This window comes from Ctenocephalides felis, unplaced genomic scaffold (genome assembly GCF_003426905.1).
Source record: "Ctenocephalides felis isolate EL2017-DRISC unplaced genomic scaffold, ASM342690v1 CF-g0.4_SCAFFOLD_01492, whole genome shotgun sequence".
In the NCBI taxonomy this organism is placed as follows: Eukaryota; Metazoa; Arthropoda; class Insecta; order Siphonaptera; family Pulicidae; genus Ctenocephalides; species Ctenocephalides felis.
Window position 1 is genome coordinate 5,772,902 of NW_020537646.1, and position 27,025 is coordinate 5,799,926.

Sequence of the window (27,025 nt, forward strand, 5' to 3'; positions counted from 1 at the left end):
ATCACGTCGTCTAGTACAGTAGATATTACACGACCACAATTACCTAGAACGCGTGTTGTTATAGAAGAACTTGCAATTGAAATGTGCAAGTTCAAGAATTGCTAGGACAGGGGTTGGCAACTGAAATAATTAATTAAATATAAAACAGATACTGGAGACATAAAAAATATGATAATTCTGAGCGGTTTTATAATTTATTAATTCCAAGGCCAATTTAATTTAATTTAATCTTACTACTGGATAACCTTTAAATACTTACTGATAGAAAAAGACAAAAAAAATTACTGATTTTGTTTTTATCAAGACAGATTGTAATTTAATAAAAAGAAGGATTTTTTTTTTATTTCGGAAAAAATCCTCAACTTCAACTTTTAGCCAAATATTGTCGATATTTGTTTCACAAGAAGGGATTACACACGATTATCGGAGCTAATATTATTTAATTGTTATTGACTAATATTTTCGAGAAGAAGCTGGAAGTAAAATTACGATTTCAAAATATTGTATCATAAATAATGGAGGGTTAGAGGTTTGTTGCCAAGTACATTAATACGTATGTAGTAGTTTAATTATATTCCAAACTAAATCAAATGTTTGTTGAGATACTTTTACCCACTACAAGCATAACCAATATTTTTTTGTTAAAATCTGGAAATAAATGTCACGATTTTTTGACCAAAATTTAACAAATCAGTATGCAATATTTTTTTTAAATAATATAAATAAATTGATAAGGTCTTTCAAAGTGAGTATTACCAAATATCTTTTTATTTTTTTCTATTATTTTCATAAGGTTTCCTTTCCCTGCCCTTAACGTTTGCCGTGGTCGTTCCCGCACGGCACTTTGTTGAATCGTTAATTAAAAGTTTAAACAAAAGACAGCGAGACAACATTTATTTATTACTAAAATAAACAATTGTGTATTCTTCACTAACACCTACTGATGAATGCACATCACTTTGCTTGCATACATCGCCGGCTCTTTAATACGGACTGTTATATGTGATATATAGGAGTTCATTGTACTATTAAACTAACTTTAAACCAAACAAAAGCGACTTATTGTCAGACAAACTTAAGATTAGCCGAGGATAGATAAATACGTGGATAGAATATATTCACACTTACGTTGGAAATAAATATTACACGTTATTTGTGTATCTGGATTGTACTTCTTCCAAAATCTTTAACAGTGTTATTGATTTGAATTTGCTGGTAATAATTAGTAGATCTTTTGTTTTTTTAATATCTGTACCTCTTCCATATGGAACATCAGCAAATTTTTGGTAGTAGGGTAGAGCGGGGCTGTTGAGCATAGGGGCAAGTTGAGCAATCGAAATATCTCGAAAACTATTCATCGTCCGTTTAGGCATTATATGGCGGAAAGATAGAGGTTTGGGAGAAATAAACATCCCGCGATCGCTAGTGGCCGCTGGACAAATGAGTGAAACTCACGGGCGTTTTATTTATTTTGAGACCGAAAAGTAAAAAGGTAATTCATCACGAGTTTTCGTCTGGTTTAGTCAAATATATTTATTTTTAATCAGATAAATGTTATTCTTCCATATAATTATAGTACTTTTAATATGTACAGTGATTCTCACGTTTTTTTTTATAAACTCACTTTTATTTTGAAATTCCGAGTTGGGGTTAGTTGAGCAAAGTTGCTAAACTAAAGACTATAAATATAAATATAAAAAAAGACTATAAATATAGAACTGGTTATTAAAAACTTAGTTTATTTCATCACTAATCGACATTGAACCTATGATTTCATTATATTTTCTTAGTGCTCAACTTGCCCCACCTATGGGGTAAATTGAGCATACTTGACTTTTTGCATTTAAACAGCTGTAGCTTGTAAATTTTACTTATTATCAAAAAATAGTATTAACACTTTTGTTAAGCGATAAACAACAAATCGATTAAGCCGTATAGCAATTTATTGAAACTTTTCATTGAGGAGCTACATCCTACATTTAAGTAAAAATTTAAGTAAAAATTTGTTCAACTAGCCCCGCCCTACCCTACTTAGAATGTCTAACGCAAATGCCAATTTAGTGGTTGAACGTCCGGGTATGAAATGAGTAGATCATGTTAGCTTTTTGTAAGATACTACTCAATTATTTAACTCTACTATTATAAATTCTGCAGTATTGTTTAACATGCGTGTAGACCAATTGCTGATTGTATATCAGCATGAAGATTTAAAAATGCATTACATTAATCGTCACCTATATTTAGTTTATAATAGTTAGAAAATTTTCTTTTTATTACAATCTTCTATTGATAATTAATACGCGTGAAACATTTAAGTAACTGTAATTCTCTATTATCTCTATATAGTCTGTTAGTTGTTAGTCAGCTCTATCTATCCGCTCTGCTGGCTTCGACCAATATACAATAAGTAGACAAGAATGTATCGGAAAAACAAAAACAAGAAATGAACAGAACAGAGTATATCGGAGGCGCCATTACGTTCGTAAATCACGCGAAATATCCAAAATAACACAGCACGAATGGAACACATCAAATACCTGAGAAACGTGCTACAAGTAACAGGTAACTCCGTCGGATAACTTTGCTCCGTCCTTTTCTGGCACATGTTGACCTCCCATAAGTCTGTCCTGGTCTTGAAACGCATCTTTCTCGTTCGTGCATATGACCTAGGGATCATGTTATCTTTACTTTACGGCATTTACCTACGCTTCATACTTTGATACACTTTTTAAAAATTAATCGTTATACTTGTCTCTGTTTTCACACCGCGGTTCTATCGATTCGCTTCTTCGTCTAGTTCGATAGTCCGTCTTTGTTGGAAGCATTCGATCGCCATCTTTCAGCTTTCTTCATCGGTCCGTACATCCGCAAATTAAATTTCAACACCTATTGCCATCCGCACACCTCTCCTTCTTTAACCTGGCTGGTCTTCCTCTAATCGATCCATGTCTGCGATCCGAACCGGAATCGATACGTTCTCGATCTCTCTCCAAGGGTTTACCTGCACACCTGAGTGACTCTGACTCTTTCTCTCGCTGTTCGGCTTGTGGTTCCTGGTCTTTGTCAGGCCAGGTAACCCGAGGCCACTACCCTCGACCAATCGTCTTGCGGCTCGGCCATTCGAACAATGAACGGTGGGGGACGCCCGCAATATCTTCGCACCAGAAGAAATTCGTTCTTCAAATTTTTTAGTTACTACAAAGTACCATACACTATATCGGACTAGCAATTTTGACAAACCTGGCACATTGTTGCAGGTCGCTTTTTGTCAACCACCATTTTTTATTTGCATAGTAGAGAATAGACAGACAAGTTAATGCTTTTTGTTACAGTAATAGGATTTAATGAAGTATATTGACATTGAAATAATTATTGCTATTTTATAGCATTTAATTCTGCACAATGAAGGATAATTTGTGAAATGCTAATTACAATGAGTTACAACTGTGGGTGTTGTGGTGTTTATGTGTCGAGTACAGTGTTGTGCAGGTACTTAAGTCTCTTTCGTGCAAGAAAATTTCTATTGAGGAACTCTTAACATTTGATAAGTTAATTGAATGCGTTGTAAATTTAGTTAAAGCAACGATGAGCAACATTATTAACAAAAATTCAAAATACTAAAAAATATACTTGACTTCTCAATCTGCCTTATTCCTATATATTTAAACTTTTTATTTCCCTAAAAACACTATTAGATTCTATTAATTTCCACCGAACTAAAAGTGATTTACATCCGGATAAAATGTATATGTGTAGTGTTAGCCTTTTAGTTTTTCTAATTCTGTGTAGTGTGTGCGTGCAAGTGACGCTCAGTTGCGGTCCAGGGCGGTTGGCGAATTGGCGGCGGTACCCGTCGTCGCCGCATTCCTCTAGAAAACTTGTCCCGCTTGTGTTTCGCCAACATTCGCCGAATTCCGGTGAGCGGGCAACATGTGCCAGCGGTCCCGCCGAGCGGCCTGTGACGCGGAAGGACCCGGAACGCATGCGGGAACTCGTGCCGAACTATTCGAGGGACATAGTTTTCAGAGATGAAGAAGGCACGGGGGTCGACAGACTAATGACACAGGTAATGAAGGATCGAGATTTAATATTTTGATCTATAATAGAAAATATAGTTAACGCAATTAATATTTATATTGTTCAGAATTAATTTTATGTTACCTGGAGAGAAACATAATTGTGTAGGCGTTAGATGTTTAAATGGTTTAGTTCATTGTATGTTATAATGCAAGTGTAATAAACTATAAAATTACAAACCTATACTATATACACATTATATACTATCTTTTTACAACTAATTTCTTCATTCTTCATTTTTCTAGATCAAATGTTATCCCATTCTAATTTTGCTTTCTTTTTTACTTTTGATTTTATTCAAAATTAACTGAAGAATACAAATTCATTTATAAATTTATAAATTCTACTTCCTACTATATTTTCATGCAATTTGAAATCAACAATTCAAATTTAATGCCATTACCAAGGATCGATCCCAGGATCGCTGGCGTGTGAGTCGGGAACGCTACCGACTAAGCTATTCTCGCCACGTTGTTAATTATAAAATGCTAATTAACCACATTTACACGCTTGTTTAGATAAATTTACTTGTATTAATATTCTGCACTTAATTAAATGAAAGCATTTAAAAATTTATATTATTAATTAACCTACGGTTTTGCTTTACATCGAAAACTCTCTGTGTTATTAATAATTCAATTAAATTTATTTCAATTATTTAAATTTTTAATATTTTAAATATTTGTTTACACTTGACCACATTTTACGCCTAATATCAAGAACTATTTATACTTGTTGCTCAAAAATACACATTTTATATTCTACTTATATCAAGGATTTATTTTAAAAAATATTTAGCCATGGTTAAATAATTTTAAAAATTTGTTGTTCGATGTTTCAGAGCTTTGGATAAATAGGATTATAATTTTGCAATAACTAAACTATCATTCATTTGAAAAGTTTCACTTTGCAAAATGTAATACTATTTAAAACTTGGATATGTTCCAACATATTTGAAGCATATATTAGATTGATTGAGATTATCGTTGAATTTATTTTCTAATATCTAAATTTGTTGATAATTCAGGATGGTTTTATTCTTTGATGACATTACTTATTGATAAATCTGATATAGACAACAATACAAGCTTTATAGTAGAATATAGTAAATATCAATACAAATGTTTCCAGTTTATGTTGACAGCAAATATTACTTTTTTACTGCCCAGTGGAGAAACACCTCTGATAGAAATATTTTTTTTACACTTCGATTTATTTTTGAACAAATTTTAAATTATTAATTAAATTACTTAATTAAAGTTAATATAATAGGGTAGGTAACCCATTTATTCAAAAACTAATCTAAAGCACTTTTAAATTTTTAATCTCAATCTTCACTTTTATCACTTGCCTCAAATATGGGGCTTAAATACGCTCTATAAAATTTATAATGAGCTAAGTTTAGCTATTTAGATTTTGTACATTGGAGTTTTTTTTAATATTTTTCTTTTATTATTTGATTTTCCTCCGAAGGCTGTTAAACTCTGTCGATTTTCATAATACAACTTTCTGTAATGTATAGTATAGAGTAATGCACTTTTGTCTCAACATCTGTGACAGAAATTTACATACATGCATTATTCATACGCCAAATACAGACTTGTTACATGTTTGGATTAGGCGATTACATCTCAATTACTACTACATAGTATACAAATGAATAATTTTACTACCTATTAAATTATTTACTATATGCTGAATATAGAAAGAAACAATAAATCTTAATAGAACGGGAAAGTTTTGCATGATCATCTTTTTGAGAAACAAATAATTAAATGACTTAGAATTAGAATAATGAGCATTAATTGCACAACCATGTCTTATTGAATATGATTAATATTTTTACAGTATATGTATAGTAGATATATACATATTTAATTTATTTACTTTGTTTATCTATTTAAAAATTTATTTATAATTTTTTTTTAATTCCATGTAACTAACTGCTTAGCCATTAATCAAGGTTTGGTTTCGTTAATTGAGAAGCGCTGTTGATACAAAATGTAATACATATAGCACCTTAAAAAACAATATTTTACTAAACCTTTTTTATATAAATCACGTTTTTAAATAATTTATTTATATTATGTAGATCTATTTTTCGACGGACCGACGCGACGTCTACCAGTAGTTTAGGACTCTTTATGAGTTTACGACATCACCATCAAGGTTTATTGTCCATGGCCGTTAAAGAATAAATCACAGACGAATTACTAAATTTCTCAAATTTTTTGTTTGTGTAAATTTTGGATTTCAGGTTCCCCTTCATAGACTTTTATGATGCCTCATATATAGTAGCATTCCCAAAAGTATATGCACTCACTTCTTATAATTTACAACAAACATTATTATCGGAACAATAGATTTACAGAGGATAGTGTAATATAGTTTTATTTATGACACTACAGGTATTTAAATGTAATTTTAAAATCTGGATGTTATGAATGAAATTTACATTAGTAGAAAGATATCATATTATAGGTAAATTCAATAGATCATATTTCTTCCACTCAAATTGAGAGGACTCAATACTTTTGCATTGCATTTTTATTTTAAGTATTTTTTATAATTCATTTCTTATAATTTCAAGATTAAAATAACAACTTTAAGGCAGAAAAATGCTAGTGATACAATTTGGTAAATAAAACATAGCAGTAGCCTGGAAGTATGTACCAAAGTCAGCAGTATGGAACAACGTTTGAAATATGAATTAACAGTAAAAAATAAATTTTAATTAAACTTCTGCTATGGGGCCGTTCAAGTATTACGTAAGCACTATAGGGGGGGCGGGGGGTTTATTGATTTGCTAATTTTGCTTATTTTTGGTAAGAAATTTGCTTACTTTTGGTGACAAAGGGGAGGGGGTAAATAATTGTAATAAATCTGCTTACGTAATACTTGAACGATCCCTATTCTCAAGTATATCTAGAGAGGCACTAATTTTTAAAATATGTCTTTCTATTATTTTGGCACAAAAATATTTCTTTTCCAAAGGCTTCTAATTTAGCGACCGCATATACATCTTTCATCTCGAGAACGAATTCCAGTTGAAAGATGCCGTCATAAAGAGTCATCACATTTTTTAAAATTTTATTTTGATTTTATTATTATATTGTTTTAAATGTTTTATGAAAACATCGAATAGCTCTCAACTTTGTTACAAAATGAATCTATAAGCAGACACAATCGCATATGCTAATGCTTTATAAAATAAAATTCTTGCGTTATAAAATCTTTCGGAGGCAAATATTGAATGCGGCGTTGTTTCATCTGAGTGAATGCAGAATCTTAAATTTTTATGGTAAAAAGAGATTTATTTTTATATGACGATTAATTACTGTAATAGAGTAAGCTATGCTAATACTATTTGCCACATGAGTAATTATATATAATTTACTTCGAATAATATAAAGGATATATAACTGTTTCTGATCGAACTGCGTTCCATTTCATCAACATGAACCTGATTAGTACAATTTCTAAATTTTTTTAATTTCAAGTTAAAAGTTAGTAATTACTATTAGATAAATAATAGTAACATTTACCTTGTTCTAAAAAAATATTATAAAAAATATTGAACCTCAACAAGCTATAATTAATGATTGAAGTTAAATTACAATTGATACATCTTGCCAGATTTAGCACTCAATAAATATTAATTAAAATTTGTACAAGTAAAAGTATTGATTTTTGAAGAACATCGATTTTTCGTGATGAGTTTTATATAAAAAATAACTAGCAATTATATTTTGCTTTTTTATAAAACTTGTATTAAACTGTTATTCACTCAATGAAAAATATTTTAAAGAAGAGTTAAATGTAGAATACGCAAAATTTTTTTGTACTTTGCTCACATGATTGTTATTACTTCATATCGTTTTAAAGCTTAAAGATTATTTCTATAAAATTGTTTTTGCAGAATTATTAACAACATAATATATTGCAAATGTTGCAATATGATGTTTGCAAATTTGTCTACACAATAAACTACTTTTCAATATATATTACGTTGTTAAATAAAAAAATATTTGAGATTTCAAAAAAAAACTTTAAACAAATTTTAAATCCATTTTATGACAACTCTGAACGCGTGAAAATTTTATTCTTCCAATTGTTGCAATTTTTAAAACACCTCACATACCTTTTTTTTTCACAAAATTTTGAACAACAGACAATCCCTAACCAATATAAACATTTCGAGTCAAATACAAAATCCTGTGTGACCGATCGATTTTCGAAAAATCTAAAATGCAGTAAAACTACCAAAATTTGAAAACAATGTTTCGTCACAGTTAACGGGTGGATTTTGAGATTTAATAAAATGCGTGAAAAACAAAATAAGGCTGTACAAAAAATGTTTTCGAAGGTCGTCTATAATCGGACGTAAGAAAAATACACATCGTAAAAAGGCGCTGAATATTTACCCAGGTATATATATGTAAATAAAGATCTGTGTGCTTTTCTTTGAGAATTCGGTACGGTGACGAGGTTTTAGCAATAGCAATAGCAGATTCATGGAAATTCTTGGTTTTGGCCGAACTACATTGCACAATTATAAAAAAATCAAAAATACATCAAATTTAGAAACGTATACCTTGTTTTACAAAAACCGCACATCGGCATCAATCAAAATATTTCCATAAAATATCGCTGTACTCGAGAATTTAATATTACATCGATAGTAATCTAATACATATTGTGATATTGAATTTCAAAAATCTTATAGGACACCAGATAAGATCTCTTATTAGGATCAAGGAGTATAAGTATTCTGTTTCTCTCCTCAAGGTTCGCGTTTATCTCGATCAATCCGTCATCGATGTTGATCGATCGGTGATGAGCAATCGCCACAGGGTAATATGAGAATTTATAATTTATAATTTTTCAGAACAAAAACACCGTCTTCGATCTCGGAATAAATCAACAAGTGGAAAACTTAGAGTAACATTACTTGATCGTGTAAAAATTCTGATGGAAAATACAGGGTGGACCATTTGAAGTGGCCAAGTTCTAAACTACAAATACCACAAAAAGCACAAAAGCTAATATTTAAAATTATGTACTATTTTTATATTAAAGTTTTTATTTTAAATATCAATATATAGAATTAACTTGCTTTATATAATTGGTGACTTCGACGTACAGATATAACAGCAATTAATATGAATCAATCAACAAATGCAATTTACTTTATCTTTTACTTAGCCTGAATCGTTAAATATTCTTTCTCCCTTTAATTATAGTTTTTATGTCTAATTATTCAATAAATTTTATGTAACCATAAATGATTGCAAAATCAAATGTAATCACTGCTTAAATTATTACATCGGAGTTTGAAAAGTTGTTCGACGTCAATATGTCAATAACATTTAACGATCTATTTAAGACTCAATTAATGAGATTAGTAGTCGTAATACATTAATTGCTTAAGCTGTAATTTATACAGTATTAAATTACACTTATACAGTTATCACAAAATTTTCGTTGGAAAATTGTAGAAGTTGTGCGGATTTAATTCTGTATGAAAGTGGGAAGTGATCAGGATAATGCGGAAAAATAATTATTAAATATTTTTATGTCTAAACACATACAAATGATCGAGGTACCTAATTGCTTGAATTCTTGTCAAAAAAAAAATAATAATAATATAGGAATTGTTTTAATAATTGCAATGAGGAGACTTAATTTATAAAGATAAATTTATTTCTTAAATTTTGAAAATTTAAATATGACCTAAGTTTTTAAATTCATATAATATGCAAAATTTTAAATTCAAAATTTTTGAGCTGAAAATCAATGAGCAATGTTTAAATTATAAAAACAAATATTTCTAAAATTTCGAGATTTTGAATACATCATAGTTTTTTTTAAATTCATAATAAAATATGGACAATTAAAATTATTGCAAAATAAATAAATAAATTTATTCATCACATTGATTTGTAATGAATAAATATAATATTAGGTATATTGGATGAGTTAATGAATTAACTAGGTGTAAGGTGCATTTTGCATTAAAGCAAGTTGCATAAACTTCTCAATATGTAAAACTAATCGATTTAATTAATAAATATTTGATTTGTATTTTTTGCTCATATTGCCCTAGATTTACGAAACGGTTGGTCCTATTTTTCTCAAATTATTAAAATTATTTGAAATTATAATTTCAATAGCTGTTAAAACTGCTGATTAACAAATAATTCAAAAAATGAATATACAAAAAAAAAAATTTCAAATTTATTCTTGTATAGAACGTTTTTAAAAACTATGATTATGTAGAGGTGGAATGTATTTCCAGAAATGTTTGCACCTTAAAAATTTGCGTTCATAGTTTTATTTAATATTTTCTTCTACAATAAATCCTATATAACAATTCAATCAATTATGCATATCAAACTTTTTTTATCCAAATCTTTAGTACCCACCAGGTTTGTTTTCTCTAATACATAAAAATCAAATCAAAGTATGTATTTAAAAGTATATAAAGGTCTCGGCGGTCATCATAATTTAAAGCAATTCATTAGTAACTATCGAAATGGAATCTTGAAAGAACATATCTGTTACATTAGTGTATCATAAACCTATTAAAACAAAACCAAAGGAATTCTGATCTTATCGAGACATCCCATCTAGCACGGGTTGAGAGATGAGACATGACTCTGAACACAAACTGATGTCAGAGAATAAATAAAAATATAATTATTTATAAAAATAGTATTAAAATGTATCTGGTATAATCCAAGATTGTCTAGGTTTTTGCATAAAATAATATTAAATAAAATGACACATAAAATATCAAGAGATGCACGGCCAAAATTTCATTAACTCGTGAATCTTTTTTTGATTCTATGAATCAGATATGAATCAGCAAATAGAAAGATAATAAAATATTAATAAACAAATTTCCTCCTCTTAAGATTCTATTACAAATTGCGTCATTTATATCAAATTATCTCAATTGGCGCCATCCTCACGTGTGTGTTCCTCTGGATTTTTGGCGCCATGATGTCACAAATTACTTTTATTTTAGTCATAGGTGTTATGACATGTATCAGTTCATTTGATATTATCAAAAATATTATTAAATAACACACGGAACAGCAAACACGAGCACAATCGAGATGACGATAATGAATATGTGTCACTCGTACACGTTTTTTATATCAAATTACAAAATATGTAGTAATGAAACGACGTAGGCCAAGTTCAAAGGTTGAAAAACCTTGAATGAACAGGGTAAATGGAAACTGAGACGATGATAAATGATAATTGAAATATACATTGGGATTCTGTATAAAATCCGTGATTGTGAGATGTTATAGGTATACTAAAAACTGCTCTAACATAATCTCATAAGTTTTGGTGGAATTCATGAATTCTACAACTCTGCATCATGCAGTTGTCTTTTCCTCTTGTTCTAAAACAAATAAACAGCAGACAGTGTGTCTTTTTCAATAGAATTGAAATTGATACCCTAAATCCTCGTAACCCAAATAAAAATCAAATCAGGCGAATAGACAAATCATCAAATATGACGTTACAAAGAAGCCGAGCAACTTAATGCGAACTGACAAGTCGGGTATACAAAATCTTAAATAAAACCACACTCGATTTGATTCGATACGAACAATCAAAAATTTTGTCGGAATCACATGTCAAACATTAGGCACAAAAAACTTCGAAGTCAGTAAAAGACTCAAGTATATTTTTGTTCCATACCATGCCACCAGACTTAATATATCTGTTATTTCAGAGCTCTTAACCAAAAATGACCTGCCTTTGTCAAAAACTAATCACTACTTCTTTCCATCATTACTAATTGAATGTTTTTCAGATCATTCAAATCAGATTCTTCGTTTTCTCAAAATCTCTATTTTCATTCTTTGCACACTTTGCTCCGTATCTCCAAAACGGCTGGACTTTTAACTTTTTTTTTTAATTATATTTATTTGATCATCTAACTTCATAGGATATAAAATCAATTGAGTATAATATAGAATAGAGTAAAACTAATAACTGCATCCATTGACATAGTTCTTCACAGTTTTTAGATATAGATTGTCAAATAAAGGAAAGGTTTATGAAAGTTTTAAGTAATGGTGAAGGCTATTGCTGCGACTATAAATTTACATATTTTTTTCTATTTATTTCCCTCGGCTCATATATGTATTATTATTTTCTGATTGTATTTTTTATATCCCCCACCGATTTCTTTTTCGGATTCGAATTAAACTGTTAATATCGCCGTCAATTTCTGTACAATCATGTTTTGGTAAGTCACCGTGCTGACAAAAGATTTCAGTGTGATTGTTTATGCGATAAATAAACAATTACACTGACAAGGAGCAATCTTTATAGCATTCTGAAAGAGTCCCTCATTGTTCTTGTGACTTTTTAAAGTTCTTAAACAAACAGAAATGATGCGATAGATTTTCGTAACATAAACACCGCGGTCATTCATTCCGAAAGATTAAGCGCATTGTAATAATATTTATGTTATGCATATATTATGGGTAGATAATATGATGTAGAGAAATTCATACAGCTAAAGCTAGAGATAATTAAGAATTCGTTTGTACATTTGCATATTATTATTCACACGTTTGTATTTGATTAAGAACTTTATTGCGATCATAAGTTGAGCAAATAGGAATTAGCATATCGAGACGCATTTATGGAGTAGGTACTGTGGTTGAATTAATGTAGATTTAAGTCAAATCTTTACACTGCATTATTAACTTTCGTCCAAAAAATCGATATTGAAAATTTTTGCATATCTTTTGAGGGTTTCTGAACATTTTTATTTAAAATCCATACGTTTCGGCTAGCATCTTAGCCTTCAATCAGTGGCAATCAATATAAAATTTTGTATCTAATAAAACATATGAAAACATTATTAATCCATGGTATGAGTATGTGCACTGTAGTAAAATATACACATACCCATAACATGAATTAATGATGTTTTCATATTATTAATTATTAGGATACAAAATTTTATATTGATTGCCACTGAATGAAGGCTAAGATATACAAAGTATATTTTTATATATTAAAGCATAATTTTTGAAACAAAGTTATAAAAAAACTTTGTGATTTTTTTCTTGTATTAAATTTCTTTTTCCTTTTTCTTTCGTATTTTCTCTTAGTTTAGTTAGATTTTTTTCAATTTTTTTTTAACTTCCCGTAGGGTAAGTTATTGTAATGAGCCGAAAATCGGAATTGAAAATTTTTACATTTCTCGACGTTTTGAAGGTTTTTGAACATTTTGGCATACCTCAGAAAAAATGGATGTGTGTGTGTGTGTGTATGTATGTGTGGATACAAATTTCCAGTCACGTTTTAGGGCGCACGGATCAACCGATTTGAGTGGTTCAAAAAACATCCGATTCCTATTGATAGGGAAAAGAGCTGATTAGTTTTTGGCAAAAGCAGGTCCAGCCGTTTCGGAGATACGGAGCAAAGAGTGCAAAAAATAGAAATCGTATTTTTGAGAGAACGGAGTATCCGATTTGAATGATCTAAAAAACATTCAATTATTAATGATTGGGAGAAGTGTTTATTAGTTTTTGGCAAAGGCAGGCCTAGCCATTTTGAAGATACGGAGCTAAATATGTAAAAAATGGCAGTTTTTGAGAGAACTAAGCGTCCGATTTAAATGATTCAAAAACTTTCTGCTTTTCTTAACAAAATAATCGATTTTGGGGAAAAAAATTGTACTTTTTTTTTCTTTTTTTTTTTTTTTTAGTTTTTTGTATATCGAAAATATTTATTTTTAATTCTGACTATAGTTCTAATATACTTTACAAATAATTTCAACTCTGCAATTCAGTTTATATAATATTTATAAATATTAGACAATGTTACAGTATTTATAATAATCTATTTGAAAACATTCAGTAATCCTCGAACATTTCGTTACGGTACGAGAAGTTCCAGCAATTTGCCTTAAGGCACGATGCCACCCACCCCACTAGTTTATAATTTTTTATTGAAAATATAAATTTTATACATCTCAGACAGATGGAAGTGTCTGGTATGAGAGATCGTACAATACATTTATACAATAGTATTGTTTTCATTTTTTTTCATCTGTTTAATCTTCGCCCAATAAGAACTAGAAATACATGTCTCAACCGTACCCACAAAATTTGTCACAACCGTACCCAACGCACACTTTTGAAAAAAAAAATCATCATTAAAACTGAGCTAAATTAAACTAATTACTGGTAAATAATTACCAATGTTCAACTCACAGCAAAATAACAAACAAGCATTGATCCAACTGTATACAATAAACAGTTACTAATAAAAGAAATCGAATATAAAAATTTTGATTCTTGAAAAGCAATGCGGTCTACAGATCATGTTGTAAGGCACTAACTGAAAGTAATAATGGGAATTTGTTCAAACAATCATATTTCATCTTTCTCCCTTTGGACCTTATCTCACGATCAGTATTCTACCGTACCCTGGCACAACCGTACCCAGTCTCTCCTACTATCATGATTAATAATTACACAAATTAGACAATGTAACTACTACGATAACTATAATTAATTTCTACCGTGTCCTTTCTATCAATTCTCTTTTAAAATCGATTATCGCCAATTGACAAATTGATCTAAGTCGCTCGTAATGCAAGACAAATGATTCTGAGATAACTGGGACAGCTCTTTGCCACGATTTCTTATTCATTTCAATTTTTTATTTTCAAATTGATAATCACAGATTCATGTTAAGTGTAAAACTGTGTATAGCCGAATGGTATATTGTAACGATTCTATGTTGTAAGTAGCTGTCATGATGGATTGGATGAATAAAATGTAAATTTGTACAATCACCTTCGTATATAAACTCGCGTAACTTTGATTGATATATTAACAAGTTGCAGTAACAAATCGATTGTGTAATTACATTACCAATGAGTAGGCGGTAATAGGAATCGTTATTGCAATGGATGCTGAGATTTTTTTAAGGCATTTTCGTAGTTTTTTTGGTATTTTGTAACAAGAAACTGTAGTCTTGTTATAATAAGTTTCTTAGTAATATGTTTGGGAAGATAATTCACCTTCCAAAATTGTATCCACTGTGGTCTGCGTCTTATTGGAATTTTTGTTCGATATATATTCAATAGATTTAAATTTTCGAAAATATCTTTATGTCAAAAACATATGCATGTAGACATAAACATATTTCCAAAAAAATTTTGGGCATATTCTTCAATATGGCATCTCCGCTTATGGCCACGTCCAGGTGAATTAAATTTCTCCTTGCATATTATTGTTGTTATGAAAAATGTTTTAAAATAATGTTTTCTGATCTGGAGACATTGCAAAAATATACTAATAATATACGACATATTTTATAAATTAAACGTTATCCACCTACCGCGATTGAATAAAATGTCCCACGATATATAATCAGTGATGAAAATTTTTCCGCATCTAGTATTTTAATTATAAAATATATTCCAAAAAGGCACATATTTTGCATAGAATTAGCGCCTTACAAAGTCATAATAACCATCTCGATAACTTACGTGTACTTTGCAAATTGCATCCATTAAAATTTTAATAGCTTTCGAATGTCTCCGATATCAGAACGAGCTAGACCGGATCATTAATTTGATATGACTTTTTGTACATAATTGTCGATAATTTTATGTTTAACTCGGAGCACTCAGAGCAAACATTCAATTAAAGTAAATCAATAAAATTAATAGGATATAATAATCGCTTTCTATCGCGACGAGTTAGTACCTACTTCATGCCAGGCATGGATTAAAATATTCTACTTTCAACAGTGTCGATAAATGTATAAATACTATGATTATTATTTATATGGATTAAAATATGTTACTTTCAGCAATGTCGATAAATGTATAAATACTATGATTATTATTTATATAAGTAATTTAATTAGATTTAATTAAAGGCAAGCGAACTGTCTTACCTGTTTGTTGATGTTGACCAGATGTAGTGCATGCTGTAACGGCGACATGCTTTTTTGCTAAATCAACCGTGCAAATCAAGCCAAAAATACATAAAAACACCAATTTCTGGCTCAAAAAACACAATTTACTTAACAAAAATAATATAAAACCACAATGAAAAACATGCACGATGCAATATTGATTCTTACATAGGCTTTGGATTGATCCTGGGCAGTTGACATCAGATGAATGGTAAACAAACTCTCATAGATACTTCAAATTCACGCGCAATTGAATTATATGTGAATTTGAAGTATCTATAATATTTTGTTAGGTATAAAAGATAATTTATACACTATAATTTTAATATTTTACTATTCAAACTACGTGGAGCGCACATTTTTTACTCACTTCAATCTCGTGAAAAAACCAAAGAGTATATAGTCCATGGTTTTTCACCCATTTCAACATGCACATTTTTCACACTCTTCAATCTCATGAAAAAACCAAGGACGATAGTCATTTAATACATTTTAATGTACAAGTTTGTCTGTGACTCTGTGTAAAGAGCTTTGATCTTGCAACCAAAAAGTCCCAGGTTCTATTGCTGGTCTAGGACAGCTCGTTCTCAATCAATGAAAGTATTTAAATATGATTTCAATTGAAAATAAATTTAAGAAGTATGAGCTTTATGAAAATCTGATACGATTCTACTTGATACCAAGCAGGCCAAAGTTAGGATCAAACCCGTAACTAAGGATTGCTTGTCCACGTTCTCTGAATGCCAAAGAATTTGTTCATAAGCCCATTTAACTCTTATGCGGTTGCTCAATTATTTCAATTACAATATTCAAAACATCTGTGCGAACACTTTCCAAAACATCCCGTTTATTATTTTCTGTTCAAAGTCATAAATCTTCTGAAATTGTTCGGCATTTTGTCGTTTGCAAATTCTTTGATGTAATTGATTTTAACGGACGTCGCCGTTCATGGGAAATCGAATTAGTGAAATTTTAATACTGGGTATAAATCAACAATTAATAATTAAAATAAATAAAATGGTCAACAAAAAGTGGAAGAGATTTAAGTACCGAATAAATTCATAAAGGAAAAGTGCCAGAACAACTGGTTAGATATTTTACATACATTGTAGAGTTTGATTAGATTAAATATCAGAGCAACATTTATATTTATATATATATTTATTTATAATAAATTATAATTTTTGACATACCTGTCTGCTCCATACAATTAATATCTTCAAATACAATTAAATGCCTTCAAGTTTTACTAAAATACCTTTAGACTTCCACTTGATTTCTACACCAAATACCTCTTGCCTCCAGATCCTGAAATATAAATATCCAATATATTAAAATTATGTCCAGAATATAATTCTAAATCAGTGACTAAAATATCGTCAACACTTTCAAATATGTTGTATTTAAAATTTATTTTGCTATTAATCTCTATTTGTGCAAAGTCTCTGTATATTACAGTGTTAATAAATAGAAATCAAACATGGTAATCATAAACAAGTCAAAATATTGTGTATTAGAATAAATTAGATTATGGTTTGCAAAATATCTGAGTTACCTAATGGACTAATATGTTATGATTTATTTCGACTGCCACATTTGTTATCACACCTTAAAGAATAAATAGACTTATACAAAAACTTGTATAATACATTGATTTTTTGTACACCATGTGGTCCACAAAATTCAAAAATTCTAATTTTTGCGTGTTTGTAGTCTTTTACCAATGTGGGAATTTTCTATCTTCTCCAAACAAAGAGACGATTTGCTTATAATTAAATGAATTTCAAATACCAATTTTATTTTATTGATATCTATAAATGCATTTTTGGATCAGACGACAATTTTTATCTCATATCCGATCAATCGATACAGGGTATAAATTTTCATTAAATGTGACAAGAATTGTCATGAACAGGAAATATTCACTATTGCAGAACAATGAGCTATTAGTTTGATGTATTGGAAGATGCAAGGATATTGATGTTGAAGAAATTTATTTGGCACAACCTTAGTTTTTAAACATTTCTGATAGTAAAATGAATACTTTAAAAATGATGTCTACAATTCACTACAACTACTACAATTCACCACAATTTCAGTCAGTAAATGATTTTCGAATGAAGGCCAAAACAAGTCCAATATTTTTTGAGTTAAAATTCACTACGATTTCAGTCAGTAAATGATTTCCAAATGAAGGCCAAGACAGGTCCATTGGCCAATATTTTTTGAGTCTTTTTGTGACTGGTGCATAGAGAACTGGTTGTACTAATTAAACCACTTCTCATAGCCCTATAATATTTTAAACTCTCGGTTTGACTTATAACCCTATCACCATGAGAAGTTTCATCAAAATCCCAGAAGAGTAAACCTAAGGTTCCCCTTGTTAGTAACTCATTTTGATGACCCTCCATCTTTGAATTATGAGTACTGCTTATATTTTTAATATATTTTTTATTATTATTATCTAGTGAACTTTCTATTAAGTAAATAGAAATAATTTTAATCTATTGAAAAAGTTTTACCACATCTGTCCAGAATAGGAAAGATTTTTATCTCGGGCTCGCGCGGTTTGGATGAACGCCAGTCTCGACAGGGGTTCGAATTAAGAACCGATTTAAATTCATTTGCTCGAACAGAGAGAAACTCGACATGAGATAATGGACAAAAACAGAAGATTTATTACCTCTGAAGGCTATTTTAGTTTCAATATGAGAGCCCAATTTTTGCTAATCCATTGTTTTTGTGCTAGTATATAGACGAGACCAAAATGGAACAGTAATAACATATGTATTAGCTTGTGCAAAATTACCCATAAAGTTGCAAAATTACTAATTATGAATATGATTTTATACAAGCTCTAAGAACTTATATTCACAATAATAATTTAAGAAAAATTAGGACACAAAAATAATTAAGCTTTAATATAGAGATCTTCTTCATTTTCAAGATCCTGGATAATGCAAAAATAGATATTTATACTCACTCAATAATAATGCGAATTATATGGTTATTATTTTTTATTTTTTTAAGAAATATGCCAAATTATGTAATGACTTTATATAAACAATGCAATCTGTATCGTGTGGCGTTATACTTGTATAATTTGAGCAATTTTCATATGACAATGTGTTTTATGTTATTTGTTTTTTGTTGTCTCATAATTGAACACATACATATAGGGAAAATTATTTTTATTTATGAGATTATGTTATTATTATTTAAGGATTGAGTATAAAAAATTTCTTATCCTTTTCTGCATAATTTAGGAAAGATCTTCAAATCACAATATTAAAAGTAGTTCCAGAAATTTTATTTCTACTTTTATACAAATTTTATCATATCATTAAAATATATATAAGTTCTGTAACGTTAAAAACCAAATTAGCAAAATAATTTTTAAATATAAATGCCAGTAAATACTTGAATGATATATCTATATAGAAATATTTCTAGAGATTATTCGAAAAAACTTAAATTATTCAAAAAATTTACAAATCTGTGAATAAAAGATGTAGTCAACTAGTGGTGCTTAGCATCGTGCCTTAAGGTAAATTACTGGAACTTTCCGTAGCAAAAATTAGATTAAATTGGAAGAATTTAACATTTTTAATTTGAATTTTCGAATTTTTTTTACGGGTTTCATTGGATCTTCGATACCGGTAGACCTGCCTCTTTAAAAAAATTTCTGTCCCATATCTTGGAAGCGATTGGATCTGCCTTTGCCAAAAACTAATCAGCACGTCTCCTTACCAATAAAATCTGAATGTTTTTTTAATTTTTCAAGACGGTTAATCCGTGTTCTCGAAATCGTCGACAAAAAATTGTATCCACACATACATGCACAAATACGCACACACACACATACATACATTTATTTTTTCTAAGATATGCTAAGATGCTTGTTTTATTAAATAACTCCATTAACTAACTCCAAATAATGAATCAATAAATTTCATTTCTACTCTTCTAGTGTTTTTCAAATTTTATGTCAATACAAGTTCATTTGTATTGGTTCCAAATAATATTAGATGTATTCAATAGTCAATTATCCAAGTCTATTTTTAAAACTGATAAATCTCGTTTAATTTAAATAATTACAAAATCACGAAAAATTTCTCTTCCACGGCTATTAACAGAAACCCATCAAACCAAAACAAAGTTTCCAACTTATCTTTTATTCCGTGTATAAATATTTTGAAAGAATCTCAGGTCAAGCTGTTTTATATGCAGTTTGTAGAGACACCGTTGGTGTATCGTTAGTTCTTCTGCTTGACGTTTCTTTATCGTATTTTTTTTTTTCATTTTTTATTTTTGTTTTTTATTTTTTTATTTAATTTTTTTTTGTAAACGCCACATGCGGCGGCGCGGACACGAATTAAATTACTGTTTTGTGTAGATCATCAAACGTGAATAAAAAATATTTCACTTTATAAATGTTTAACACGGGGACACAAAAGCATTAGTGTGTAATGGACAGCCGTGTTCGATCGGGGCAGGGACGAATTTTTAAGGAAAATGATGAATTTAGATAAAATAATACTTAATCCAGTAAAATTGTATCTGGATGAACTCAGAAATTTATCATCTATTTACTAAATTTGCAATGGATCATAATGTTGGCAGGCTGCTTTATTTATTATAGTATAATATTACATTTCTTATATTATTTTTATTCGTTCATACATTATATGTACTTAAAATTTTTTCAAGCCGCTTTCTTATTAACTATTTTATTTCAGAGACTATTTTGCTTGCTTGGAATGTGAGTATTATTCACTTATTTATTAACGTATTGAGAGATGTTCTATTAAAACCATTAGAACAATTTTTTATACTGATTCATTATTAAATTACGAATCTGTACAAAAAGTGATAAGATCTTGTTATTTAGATCAGCAGTTATTTAGCTTTTTTACTTCAGATTTATTACCAAAAATAGTATAAATATTATATAGCATGGATATAGATACATAGAGATACTGAATTCTGAAAGAAGCAAGAATTTCAGAACTATTGCTTAATTAATAAAAATCACAACTTTTAAATTATATACTTTAGAAATTTAGAGGTTTTATCAGTAAAATTTAAAGTATCAATAATTAGTTTATTTTAAACATAGTAAAAATGTAAAAGGTTTAAATTTTTTAGAGACTTTATTATATTTAACCAATTCAGAGACAGTTTGCTCTAAAAAACTTATTTTTTTATTTACAATATCAATGTTTATACATAATTCTTTTTATTGGTTAATCATTTTTAATTATGAAATTGAATGAATAATTTTGCATAGTAATTTCTTAAATTTCCAATGTCCCAAATTTGCGATATACATTTTAATAAATAATAATTTAGAACAATCTTATGATTTGCAAAATAAATATATTATAGGGTAGAGCCGGGCACAAAGGTACAATTTGACTTTGTACTATCATAAAACCAACAACTATCAAACTATTTTCAGTAATTCCTAATTAAAGACATGTGTTTCTTTATACTTTTCTAAAATTTGTCATCTGTCTTAGCCATAGACTGGATAAAAAGGGACATCGGAAAAGCATATACAATGGCTTAGTTTCAATTTTTAGGGTAGTCTTTTTATTATTTTTCGAAAATTTATTATATCAGACCATTTTATGCCATAGGCCGGGTAAAAAGGTCAGCCATGGGAAAATCGTATACAAGATCTAAGTTATAATTTTAAAGGGAGTTTCTTTACTATTTTTCGAAAATTTATCATCTTTCCTATTTTACTCCATAGGCAGCCATCGGAAAAATAGATACAATGTCTTAGTTTAAGTTTTAAAGAAATTTTACGAAATATATATATATATATATATATATATATATATATTAATTAAGGCGAAACAAAAATTTTATGCACACATTTTTACACCGCATATAACCTTGATCTGGTATTTTGCCAGAAATACTTATCAGCAGAATAGAAATAACTATTAGAAAAAAAAAAGAAAGTGTAAAAGGGATAGATTAAATTGTCATTCTGAAACAAATCAAAACAATTATCGATTTTGATCTAAACGTTGGCAAAATGAATAAGCATGGTCTAGAAAAGCTCTTGAAAAATCAATAGCTCCCATTACCCAATCGGCACCTCTTCGATATACTTTCGAATAAATATTTCCTCATTGACAGAGACTGTCGAATTAATGAATAAATTTGAAATGTTGGCGTGTATATGTTTTCATTCATGTACGTAGCGTGTCCAATGACGGTGTTTTTCCCACGGCTGAAGACGTAAAGACGTTCCGTCTCTGCCGCACTCGCGCTCGCATTAGCATATCACTCTGCGCCTTCGACTTTACCATCGTCTTTGCCTTAACTTCACTCGATGTTACTCGGTTACTTCTTGTTCTTGCAGCCGAACGAGAATATTATATTCTTATTCGTACTTTAACAATAATAAGAACATGTGTGCAATCATATTTCTGCGAGGTAATGCACTGTTTTTCTGCATTATTGTACTGGGAAAATTCTGTCCAGTGAGGAAAAATTTTATCCAGTGGTGTATGATAAAATACCTGAGTCCTCATATACATTATGTATAAGGTCTATAGACATATAGCATATGACATTTAAGCTATTCGACGGTTCTCGGCAATGCTCGTTCACCCTGTGACGTCACTATTGCATTTTATGTTTTGACACTTTTTAACAGGAAAAATATATGAGGACTAGCAGTCTCCCATGTATAAGGTCTGTAGTCTGGAAGTATGCTAAACGTAGGCTAATCCAAGTATTTTTTTTTATTTATTTAGACAGACATTCAGAAATATTACAATTTATACGAGTCCATGTGATCAGTATAGTTATGTCATTCAGAAGTCTTCTTCATTTAGAAGATGCTCATATAGTATCAACCATTTCTAGAAAAGACAATAATGAAATCATTTTAATAAGTATCGACTATTTTTCTTGAGTCTCTTGGATGGCAAATGTTTATTAATTTATTTATTATAATTTTTATTCATTTATTTAAACAGACACTTAGAAATATTAGAATTTCCATAAATCCATGTAATCAGTAGTTATGTCATTCAGAGGTCTTCTCCATTGAGGAGATGTACCTGTAGGATGAAATCCTGTAGATATTAACTTGTATTAGTAATGACAATAATCAAATAATTCTACTAAATTTTTTGACCATTTTTGCTTGAATTTCCTGATTAGCAAACGTTTATTAATTACTTTTATCTCCTGGTTTGGGTATTGGTCTAATTTCATATAAACTGAGTTGCTTCAGCTCCGGATTACATTTAGAAGAGTTTTCTTTTATGCTGTTTTTCCAAATTTCCAAAAAGCTGACTATGTTTTTAATATGCACCTATCTACAAATTTATGTGGTAACATAATTCAAGATATTTTTTATGTACACTATTTACTCTCAAAATTAAATGCAGTACAAAAAGCAATTGAAGACAAATTTTAAAGAGCGCAATCCAATTGACGTGTTACAATAGTTTAACGATTGAGAATCGCTGTGTATAAATATTATTTATTATATATGTATATATATATATATATATATATATATTATTGTTTATTGAACGCACAAATGAAAGTTATACTTGCGGTTCAATTACGCAAGAAACAAGACGTGATGAAATACATTTGAATTTGTAAAGAAAATTTGTTTTTGCAAGAATTAAGGATAATAATTTATGTAATATTGTATTATTTCATATGATTATATAAAACTATATATTTATAATAAAATATACAACTCTTGCTTAGTAATTATAGGTGAAAGTGATTATAACTATCATGAGAAAAAATAGGAAAAAATTTATCTCACCTAGTTGGTGAATTATGAACTTCTAAGTGCAACCTAGAGCTTTGTTGTAAATATGACCATTTTTTGGTTACTGTGGTTAATTTTTAATAATTATGGTTATCCAATCTTTGGGACCATAACCGTGAATAACAATTCTAGGACCACAGTAAAAAATAATGACAAAATTTCACAAAATTTTCTAGAATTAATTTTTTTGCTGAACTGCGATTTTACATATTTTAAAATCAGTGGACATAGAGAAGCCTAAAAAGAGTAAACAATACGTGAGACAATTGCTTTTCGTTTCTCCTTCTCCCGTTTCGTTTACCATTCTCCCGTTGAGTTATGGGACACCCTGTATATGCATCTATAAATATAAATATGAATTTTCTCGCAACGGTATGAAAAACCACATATGATTGACGGCATATAATCAAAAACAATTAACTTCATGAATCATACACCATTCATACATCATTTTCTCTTCTCTTCAAAATCAGGTAGGTCTACCAAGTAAGTCTAATAATCATAATCATAATCATTTCTCTTCTTAATTTGATTAAGAATGCACAATCGTACACCTACTCTCGTCGTGATCCTTCCGGTGAATGTTTTCTGTTCACCTATCTGATTTTCTCGTCTCTTAAAAGTGTTTATGAACAACTGATTGATTATGAGCTTGAGTGATTCTCAACACTATCTTTAAGTCTTAAGACGCCAGATAAAATTGTGTTGGGATTTAATTCTTCGGCTACTTACGATTAAAACAAACAGGGAAAAAAAAAAAAAATAAAGGAAAAAAATAATGCAAAGTGGAAAAATATCAACCATCCTAAGGACAAAACATAACTTACTCTTTCTGGCATAAAAGTACTGAACTAATTCAACTCAAATTAGTTTGCTAAATAATAATTTCCTAGATTTTTTTTTTTTTAGCATTCATAAGTAACAATTGTTCGAGCTTTTAAGTCCAACCCAGAGCTTTGTTGTAAATATGACTATTCTTCGGTTATTGTGCTTAATTTTTTTTTTTAATTTTAATATTTATTCCTAATAACATTTCTAGGACCACAGCCAAAAATAATATTTTAAAATCAGTCGACATATTTTTTATTATAATTTTTTTAAATCGGCAGTTAGAAAATTAATTTATAAATTCCAAATATTTTAAAATACATGAACTTAGAATTAGTAAAACAAAAATTTACTAATTTTAATTTAGGTTTAAGGGCGGAACACTTTCTCCTCTGTGTTATATCAAAATCTATTATTTTCTTTATTACAACAATACAATTTATTAACTCTACATCTTACAATCTCCTCTATAATTTCATAACTTTAAATTTTATAGTTTTATTGTAGAGTTTATTTATCTCTCATTCAATTTCTTCGACTGCCTTTATATAATATATAAGAGGAACTACTAAAACTTTTATTGTAGCCACATTACCTTTAATTCTCAATTGATTTATTGTCTGAGAAAGGCATAAACAGATAAATAAACAATTTATCAATATCATGTGAGAATTTATTGATGAATTATCAATATAATAAAGTATCAGTCATTTAGTAGACTCTTTTATCGGTTAGCCATTAAAGCAAACAAACTTTGGGAAAACTTTGAACATAGGATAACATTTTGATTAGAAATAGATAAAAATTAATTAATATTATATATGTATTGTTTGACAAATTTATATTGTGCAAATATTAATTTTATAAACATTTTTTAAGTCTACAACACACAGTACTTTAGAGACAGTATCTCTAAAATTCAACTCTATAAAAACCATACGATTGCGTTATCATTATTATTGCTTGAATTGAAAAAAAAAGAGAAATATAATCTATATAAAACATTGATTGGTTCATTATTCAATAACAATTCTAACTAACAATAATGATTTTTTTTTTTTCATTACAATCTGAAGAAGCTTAGGATTGTATTTGTATAGCCAAATGGTCAATTCAATAGATGTCTGCATCCCTGGTCAAATCTTGACCACTTTCTATATAAATTGAAGGGGATTAGAATTATTTTTGATTTTTTTTATCAATTCCAAATTTTCAATCTATTCCAATTTACAATCAGTGTGATGATTATTACCCGATGTAAATTTTGATAAATCTTGTTATTCTTGTTCAGTTAAATCGATAGCTGTGTGTAAGTCCTACGTATAGAGTGTCTGCAACAACTATTTTTTCATTTAATACATTGTTTTTATAATATTTGTTCTTGTACAAGATACACGAGGTGTTGTATTTGTAAATAACATTATTCCATTCATCTTTTTGTCAGCTAGAAAGATGCACTTGTTTACACTGTGTATTATCACCATCATGACAGCCTCACACAGACACCGGCTGAATACGTAATGATACAATGAATTTAATGTCTCATAAAAAATGATGTAAATTTTTATGAATAATACACTAGATTATGTAAAATAATCGATGAATTAAATTCTTAAAAGTATTCATTATTAGCTAACTACTTTTGCTTCCCAAGTGCGATTCAAGTAGTATTCCACATTAAAGTAGATTCATGGTTAAAATAAAAATAAAAATCAGTGGCGTAACTATAGGGTGGCGTGGGTGGCAAAATGCCACGGGCCCTCGACCTAAGTGGGCCCCGGCCCAGGAAACCGACACTCGCAAATTACATTGTATCTAAATTTTACTTCATTTGAAACTTTTATTTTATATTTTTTAAGTTCAAAGTCGGAGTTAATTATTCAACATAGCTTGCATCGAACTTACATTCGGCCGAATATTTAGTTAGTAAAAACCAAAAGAATCGCCACCGCATAACGAAAGTATTGTGTTTTATCTTTTATGCGATAAAGAACTGCGATGTATCTGCATCGGAAAATCTTTAGTTTGTATAATATATCAAGAATGAATTAATGAATTTATTATTGTATATATATATAATAATTTATACATTATCGACTTAAAAAACGAACACGTGAAGAACTCTCTTCTCAACATCAGTAGCGTGCCTTCGCGGGGCCTCGTATCAAAATTTGTTTGGGGGCCCCCTTAAGAAGAAATTTTTAACACAAAATATAAAAATACATAAAATTAGGAGAATAGTTATTTATAATTCTAATTATTTTTCTATCTAATTTTCTATAATTTTCCGAGTTTTTTATAAATGATCCAGATAAAAATATTCTC

At 29.2% G+C, this 27,025-nt stretch overlaps 1 protein-coding gene across 1 annotated transcript in view; it reads left to right on the forward strand.

Moving 5' to 3' along the window:
* The first annotated feature begins 3,433 nt into the window (after window positions 1–3,433).
* Window positions 3,434–27,025, forward strand: part of LOC113370346 (tiggy-winkle hedgehog protein-like) — a 37,393-nt gene continuing 13,801 nt past the window's right edge. The window contains exons 1-2 of the mRNA XM_026611013.1: window positions 3,434–3,489; window positions 3,790–4,066. Of these exons, the coding sequence (XP_026466798.1) occupies window positions 3,434–3,489; window positions 3,790–4,066 (333 nt within the window). The remainder of the gene's footprint in view (window positions 3,490–3,789; window positions 4,067–27,025) is intronic.